Here is an 8,631-nt window from a genome sequence, read left to right on the forward strand (position 1 = left end):
GCTGTACGAGGGCCTCTCACCGTTGTGGCCTCTCCCGTTGCGGAGCACAGGCTCCGGACGCACAGGCCCAGCGGCCATGGCTCACGGGCCCAGCCGCTCCGCGGCATGTGGGATCTTCCCGGACCAGGACACAAACCCGTGTCCCCCGCATCGGTAGGCGGACTCCCAACCACTGCACTACCAGGGAAGCCCTAGTTTGAGCTGTTTTTAAGTTTAAAATTACATAAGAGTAGAGCAAACACTTGTATTCCATCCGTCCCCCAGTGAGAGACTAACACTGGGTGATAAAAACTGTGCAAATCTCATGGCTCTACTTTCAGACTATATCTTGAATTCACACACATTTTACCAACTTCGCTGCTACCATTTTAGCCTTGGCTACCATCATCTTTGCCTACATTATAGTAATAGTCTCCTAATTAGTCTCCCTTCTTCCTACCATGCCCCCCTGTGCCCAGATGTGTTGCTCACATATCAGCCAGGGTAGACTATGCATGTGGATCCCACTGTCTTTGAATTTACATATAGTAAAGTTCACTGTTTTTAGTGTACAGTACTATGAATTTTGACATGCATACAGATACATAATCAAGATACAGAATCATTCCATCACCCCCCAAAAGTCTCTAGTGTTGCCCTTTGTAGTCAGCCCTTTTCTATCCCCACTGTCCGTATAATTTTACATTTTCCAGAATGTCTTCTAAATGGAATCATTCAGTATGTAGCCTTTAGAGCAGGCCTTTTAGAATATACATCTGATCATTTTAGTTCCCTGATCAAAACTTTCCAGTGGCTTCCCATCGCATCTAGAATCCAATCTGAAATTCTTACCATGCCTATGAGGCACTTCCTGATCTGGCCCTGGCCACCTCTCCAGCTTCGTCTTATACCCTCTCCTCACTTCCACAGCTCCAGCAACATTGGCCTTCTTGCTCTTTCTTCAACACTCTAAGTATGCTCCCACCTCAGGGACTTTTCTGCTTGTTTTTCTCCTTTCCTGGAGTATTCTTTCCCCAGATTCTCCATGTCTCACTCCTTCATTTCATTCAGGTTTCTGATCAAGGGTCGGTTCATTTCTGCCTCCCTCTACCCTGCTACTTTTTATCCTTGTACTCTACCTTATTTTTCTTCCTTACATTTATATTTGCCTAATATTATTGTCTGAATCCCTCTACTAGAATGTAAACTTCACAAAGGCAGGAACATTTTTTGTTCAATGCTACTATATCCCCAGTGCTTGGAACAAAGATGCTCCATAAGTAATGGTTGAATAAATTATAAGTTAGGCACATGGCTTGTGGGGGAGAGGGGTGAGATTCTGAACTAGACTCAGCCACTTGATAGGACAGCCATTGGTAGAAGAGGCTAGAGCTGCCCGAGGTCCAGGCTGGCAGACAGAACATGGTATTCAACAGGTATGAGACCATACAACAGATGGTAAGTTACTAAATGCGTTGTCCTGCATAGAAGTAGAATGGGACAGTGAGAATGCTGGGAGTGAACAGTGTTTTTAAGTAGTGTTGGTAAATGAACAGTTGGCTTTAGGAAAGCCTCTAGGACACAGGTGTTCTCTGGAGGAGCTAAGTAAGGGAATACCAAGAGCCAGGCAAGGTCTCAGTCATGGGCACTTCTGTGTGGAGGAGCTGGCACATTACCAAACATGTTGCCTGGCTACACAGCATACGCCTAAGAGAGTAAGACAGAAGCCTAGAAGCAGAGCCAGTAGGATTTGTATATTCTTGGCTAGAGCTCTCTTCCTCCCTCCTGCTCAAGATTCACACTGGTCCTAGAGGGAAATCCTGGAATGGATGCCAGCACCTGGTGGGTACTGGTAGCTGTTTATTCACTATTTATTCAGTTACCTAGTGGGCATAAAAAAAGTAGTCATCAAGTGTTGAACCAAAAGGAATTACAGAGACTGGGAAGCAGCCTCTTTTTTGTTGTTTTCTAAACTTGTGAATTTTGAGTCTGTAATTGTGTTTGGATTCAAGTATTTGTCTGGGATTAAACATCTTTTAGATTTCCTGAATTTATGCTTAATTTTATTCTTTCTTGCTTTGAATTTGTTTGATGCTAGTGATAATTATTAGTCTTCAGGTCTTTTTATGTATTTGATTATAAGAGTTATTACTGAGTTCATCAACTCAAAGGTGACATCAATCGTAAAAACCACGATTGTTTTATATACCACCAAGAAGGAAAAAATGTTGCACAGTGCATTTCTTATCACTTAAAATTTTTATTTTATACTTTTACCAAAATAGCTTTTTTAGTCTTAGATAGACATAGATATTTTTATCTTCTGTAGCACTCCTGGTTTCAGCTAATTCTTGGTGTGTGAAAGGTAGTATTTTCTACATACATCTACTATGACACAGCTTTGTCCACTTTGTGGATTATTTTCCTTTTTCCTTTGGTTGTGGCTTTGCAATAAAAAGGTGGGTGGGGGGGATTGTGGTCATTTCTTCAATAATGAATATTTGCTTCACCAGTAACAGTTGTACACACTGCCGCTTTTTGTGCCTTTCTGCATACACAGCAGTTTTTCCTCTGCATGTAAAACCAACAGTGCACATACCTTCATTCAAACAATGACAGTACAAAGAGCTTTGACCAACTTTGAACATGTAGGCAGCACCAACTGTAATGACCATCACCTGGCTGACGGCAGAAATAATATGCCGTCATTGTAAAATGCTTTCCGATTGTAGAGAGAGTAAAATGTGCATCTGGGTCTTCAGATTTAAGGGTACTTAGCTGAAGAAAGCTAGTTGTAGTGCAGGTTTCTTATTCCTTCCTGGTTCTTCTTCCTTTGCCTCCTCACTTATTTGCAACAGTTTTATAAAGCTGTGTGCCCATTGTCTTCTCTCTTTACCCTGTCTCCCTGGTCCCTATAAATTATTTGAAGGACTTTTACTGTGTCACGATTTCCAGGTCTCCATCTCCATCCCTGTCTTCCTTCCTGTGCACCAGATACGGTTTTCTCCTGCCTCCCTGGACGTCTTCACATCTCAAACTCTATCTGAGCCCAGCTGAATTCCTTAACTTTTTTTTTTTTTTTTTTTTTTGCGGTACGTGGGCCTCTCACTGTTGTGGCCTCTCCCGTCGCGGAGCACAGGCACCGGACGCGCAGGCCCAGCGGCCATGGCCCACGGGCCCAGCCGCCCCGCGGCACGTGGGATCCTCCCGGACCGGTCCCGTTGTGGAGCACAGGCTCCGGACGCGCAGGCCCAGTGGCCATGGCTCACGGGCCCAGCCGCTCCGCGGCATGTGGGATCTTCCCGGACCGGGGCACGAACCCGTTTCCCCTGCATCGGCAGGCGGACTCTCAACCACTGCGCCACCAGGGAAGCCCCTGAATTCCTTAACTTTTGTCCTGATTCTGTTTATTCTGCTGTGTTCTGTATCCCAACTAATGGCATTATCCCCTAACAGTCACCTCAACTAGAAATCCTGGACACATTTGAGAATTTTATATTCCCCGCATCCTCACCACATCCAAGGATCTGTCACATCTTGAGAATTCTCTCTCAACAGGCCCTCGCTTTTCCATTCCTGCTCACTTTGCCCTCAGCTATTTATCAGTCTCGTAATACTTGTTGAAATAGCCCTCTGATTGGAACTTTTTCCTCCACTCACTTGCCTCTTCTCTTTATCCCTTTATGTTGCTACCAGGATAGTTAATCCTTTTAAAGCATGTACTCCTGTCATCAAAAATCATTCCCCATTGTCTATAAAGTAAAGTTTAAAATCCTTAACAGAGTATTCAAAGTCATACAGGATCTGGTTCCAGACTTCTTTACAGTTTACTTTTATATTTTGTCCTCCATTATACCCCGAGCAATAGTCATACCCAATTATTTGCTATCCTTTTTATCTGTTTGTGCCATTTCCTTTAGCCTAGAATGGTCTTCCCCCTTATCCCAACAACTTAAAATCCTGTTTATCCTTTAATCTCACGTAACTACAAATAAAGGAATTTCCTTTTGTGTACCCTTAGAAGGTGTTTATATCATTATTGCCCAATTTTTTCTACTGTATTGATGTATCCTTGTAGTCATGTTTTTCCCATGGGAGACTAAGTTCTTTGAGAGCACAAATCAAATTTTATTCAGTTTTTTATACTACAGCACCTATGATAATACCTGTAAATGTGGGATGAGCTATATGTATATATTGAATTGATTTGAATTAAATTTTAAAATGAATTTCTTATTCATTTAATTATCATTATACATAGTTTTAGGCACTATATAGAATTTTAAGAGATATAAGTATTTTTTTCAGATAGCTGTTTGGTTTTTCCCAAATAATCTCAGTTTAAAAATACCCATTTATTCATTCCAAAGGATAATTTCTTGAGAGGAGATAGCTCCCGTAAAGTTCAGCACCAGCAGCAGAGGAAACCCAGGAAAAAAACCAAGCCTCCTGCACTTACCAAAAAACACAAGAAGAAGAGAAGGCGTGGACCTCGCCGACCCCAAAAGCCCATTCCCCCTGCAGTTCCTCAGGGGAACCTCAGCATGCCCACCAGCGTCTCACTGCCAGTGGAGGCCTCTCACATCCGGTCAGTGATGGTGCCAGAGTTTACGTCTGCTTTACGTGTTCTGATTGTTCTCAGAACATCTGGCTTCATTTACTTTTCTAGTATTGGAAGTAGGCTAAAGGAACCATTTGGTATATAAGCCTAGACCTTGTAGTTTTCAATATGATTTTTTACAAAATATCTGATGGGGTTAGATCTGAAGTAAAGCTTTTGATAACCAAGAGAGCAAATGCTGATATTGGGAATTTAATTGACTACTCTCAGATTTTTCTGTTTCAACAGAAATTCCATATATGTTCCAACAGAAATATTCCATCAGAAATCTGATGCATTATTAATTTTGTCAGGGGTAATAAGCATTTTGACCAGATGAATGAGGCTTCTGTTTCAGCTAAACATCCCAGTTTTATCTGTTTCATTTTTAAAAATTTATTTATTTATTCATTCATTCATTCATCATTTATTTATTTATTTATTTTGGCTGCGTTGGGTCTTCGTTGCTGCACGCGGGCTTTCTCTAGTTGCAGCGAGCGGGGGCTACTCTTTGTCGCAGTGCGTGGGCTTCTCATTGCGGTGGCTTCTCTTGTCGCGAAGCACAGGCTCTAGAGCGCAGGCTCAGTAGCTGTGGCGCCCAGGCTTAGTTGCCCCGCGCAGCATGTGGCATCTTCCCGGACCAGGGCTCGAACGCGTGTTCCCTGCATTGGCACAGGCGGGTTCTTAACGAACGTGCCACCAGGGAAGCCCTGTTTTTTTTTTTTAAGTATTATTTTGACCAGATTTTAAATTCTACTATAAAGTACTAAGACACACTTGCTATACCAAATTGTAATTCATTTTACTAGTGCACCAAATTGTCATTCATTCTAATTTGCAGTAAAAATAGTATCTCCAAATGGTTGTCTTCTCTTAATACATGGGTAAGCGTTGCAGAAGTGTGTAACTGCATACGGTGAGGTCTGTCGTTTTGGTTTCCGATTTCCTTCTCTTAGAGTAGGAAGGGAGACATTTTGAGTTAGGATTTTCCGTTTTTGCATCGACAGACTTGTCTTGGGGACACTGATGTGGAGGTCAAGTGGGTGGGGGCGGGGCCAATCGTGTCGTCTTCCCCAGGAGCCCGTCCACGCCAGAGCTGAGTGCTGATGAGCTGCCGGATGACATTGCCAATGAGATCACTGACATTCCACATGACTTGGAATTGAACCAGGAGGACTTTTCAGACGTCCTGCCGCGGCTACCTGATGACTTACAAGATTTTGATTTTTTTGAAGGTATGGTCAATGTTTTGATTGGAGAAAACTGGTTTTTAAAATGAGTTTTTTAAAGGGGGAGGTAACTTTTTTGAGATATGTTTGGAGTATCCCTCCTCATGTGTAACGTCTTTCACCAGAGACAGGAAAGGTAAAGCACTAAAGCTGTTTTACTCTTTTTAGAAGGTGAGGCATGTACAGTTTTTAAACTGATATCCTAGCCTTAGTGGATCAGTAGGTTTGAGAGCTAGGTTTATAACTTTGTTCCTTTATTTATTTATTATTTTTGGCCTCACCGCACAGCACGCAGGATCTTAGTTACCCGACCAGGGATTGAACGTGGGCCCGTGGCGGTGAAAGCCCTAAGTCCTAACCACTGGACCACCAGGGAAGGCACCAACCTTCGTTTATTTTTTTTACATCTTTATTGGAGTATAATTGCTTCACAATGGTGTGTTAGTTTCTGCTTTATAACAAAGTGAATCAGTTATACATATAAACCCTTCGTTTATTTTTTTTACATCTTTATTGGAGTATAATTGCTTCACAATGGTGTGTTAGTTTCTGCTTTATAACAAAGTGAATCAGTTATACATATAAACCCTTCGTTTATTTTTGAACAAAGACATTTTAAATTTGAGTTTATTGAAACCTTTCAGAACTTGTCCTCATTTTAATACCCCACCATGTACTTCAATTGAAGTGCACTTTTCCAGAACAAAGTTGACTTAATACTGCCAATTCTCTAGTGCTTTCAGGGGAAATCTTTTATACTCTTAGAAGGTTTCTTTCACCATTAAAAACTGGGTATTTTGGGGGTGGTTAGTCAAGTTCCTAACAATGGGTTTTTTATATTGGAAATGAAATCAGTGAGGCCTGTGACTTCCATTTTGTGAAAATCACTTAGAAATGGGAGATGGATGAGAGGGGAAGAGTAGAGAGTAACGCAAAAGCATTTCAAAAGGTAACCTATGAAGTGAGCTGAACGCTTGGTGTTGCGCTGAGATATGCACGTGAGTTCTGTATTGTAGGCTTCACAGCTGCCCTTCCAGCTGGAAGAGCCCAAGAGTAGAGGAACAAAGCCGGCTCCTCCCACACAGACTTTTGTCTCAGATCTGAACTGATTGACACGTTTTCCGTTTTAATGACGTTAATATAGCTTCGGGTAAAAACGTACGTGAAATCAGATAGTCACCACGGGTTTTAAATTGGTAACGCTTAGACTCCTAAGCACCGAACACTTCGCTCAGATGGTTTTTGATAGTGCTGTAAATGAACCGAAGATGTGATTCAGGTTCCAGGACAGCTTGACCCCTCACACCTGTCCTGAAGCTGAATATTTCACTTTTTTCCTCTCCATCCAATCCTTAATAGAATATTGTTACACATAATTCCGCTGTATGATTTTTGTGGTCTGGGGCGGTGAAAGCTCTGCTGACTGTTGATGGCTCTCGTTTACTCAGGCAAGAACGGGGACCTCCTCCCCACCACCGAAGAGGCCGAGGAGCTTGAGCGGGCCTTGCAGGCCGTGACTTCTCTTGAGTGCCTGAGTACCATTGGGGTGCTCACCCAGTCAGATGGTGTGCCCGTCCAGGAGTTGTCAGACAGAGGAATAGGGGTGTTCTCCACAGGGACTGGAGCTTCAGGAATTCAGTCCTTGAGCCGAGAGGTAAACACGGACCTGGGGGAGCTGCTGAATGGGCGTATAGTACACGACAATTTTTCTAGTCTAGAGCTGGATGAGAGCCTGCTCCGTTCTGCTACCTTGTCTAACCCACCTACACCCCTGGCAGGGCAGATCCAGGGGCAGTTCTCTGCCCCAGCCAACGTTGGCCTTACTTCTGCCACTCTGATCAGCCAGAGTGCACTTGGGGAGAGAGCCTTCCCAGGACAGTTTCATGGACTTCATGATGGCAGCCATGCCTCGCAGAGGCCACATCCTGCCCAGCTGCTGAGCAAGGCAGATGACCTAATCACCTCACGACAGCAATACAGCAGTGATCATTCACACTCCTCACCCCACGGAAGCCATTATGATAGTGAGCACGTGCCGTCTCCCTACAGCGACCATATCACCTCTCCCCACACAACATCTTACTCTGGTGATAATATGGCAGCTACCTTTTCAGCAGAGATGCCCATCATGGCGCAGCACTTGCTCCCAACCCAACTTGAGGTGCCACTTGGAGGAGTCGTAAACCCCAGAACTCACTGGGGCAATCTCCCTGTCAGCCTCGGAGATCCCTCTCCATTTAGCAACCTTCTCGGCGCAGATGGACATCTTCTTTCCACTTCCCTATCCACACCACCCACCACTTCGAACTCAGAGACCACACAGCCTGCCTTCGCCACCGTGACCCCCAGCAGCTCCAGTGTGCTTCCGGGGTTACCGCAGACCAGCTTCAGTGGCATGGGGCCTTCTGCTGAACTGCTGGCCTCCACCTCTCCCAAGCAGCAACTCCCTCAGTTCAGCGCAGCCTTCGGCCACCAGCTGAGTTCTCACAGTGGCATCCCCAAGGACCTGCAGCCCAGCCACAGCTCAATAGCGCCTCCCACAGGCTTCACAGTGACAGGTGCCACAGCTACAAGTACCAATAATGCGTCTTCTCCCTTTACCTCCCCTAACTGAGCGTATCTGTGTGCTTGCAGGCAGGTGGGGAACCTGGTGTTTTCTATCTTGTTTTCCTCTTTATCACCCCCCTCCCCTTTTCCTAAAGAAGATTTTAAAAATAACAGATGGGGACTAGAGGAGAACTCCCTTTTCCAGTTAAGCAGGTTACCCCACAGTGGACCTCGCTTCAGTGTTCACATGTGCTCCTTCGCACTGGTGCTCATTCC

General features: G+C 44.3%; 1 protein-coding gene across 1 annotated transcript in view; it reads left to right on the forward strand.

The window, feature by feature from the left end:
- The window catches only part of INO80D (INO80 complex subunit D), a 41,358-nt gene extending 32,936 nt beyond the window's left edge, over positions 1–8,422 (forward strand). Inside the window, 3 exon segments of the mRNA XM_007469999.1 lie at positions 4,350–4,567; positions 5,657–5,814; positions 7,257–8,422. Of these exon segments, the coding sequence (XP_007470061.1) occupies positions 4,350–4,567; positions 5,657–5,814; positions 7,257–8,422 (1,542 nt within the window).
- The last annotated feature ends 209 nt before the right edge of the window (positions 8,423–8,631 follow it).

The sequence above is a fragment of the Lipotes vexillifer genome, unplaced genomic scaffold, assembly GCF_000442215.2.
Source record: "Lipotes vexillifer unplaced genomic scaffold, Lipotes_vexillifer_v1.1 scaffold341, whole genome shotgun sequence".
Classification (NCBI taxonomy): Eukaryota; Metazoa; Chordata; class Mammalia; order Artiodactyla; family Lipotidae; genus Lipotes; species Lipotes vexillifer.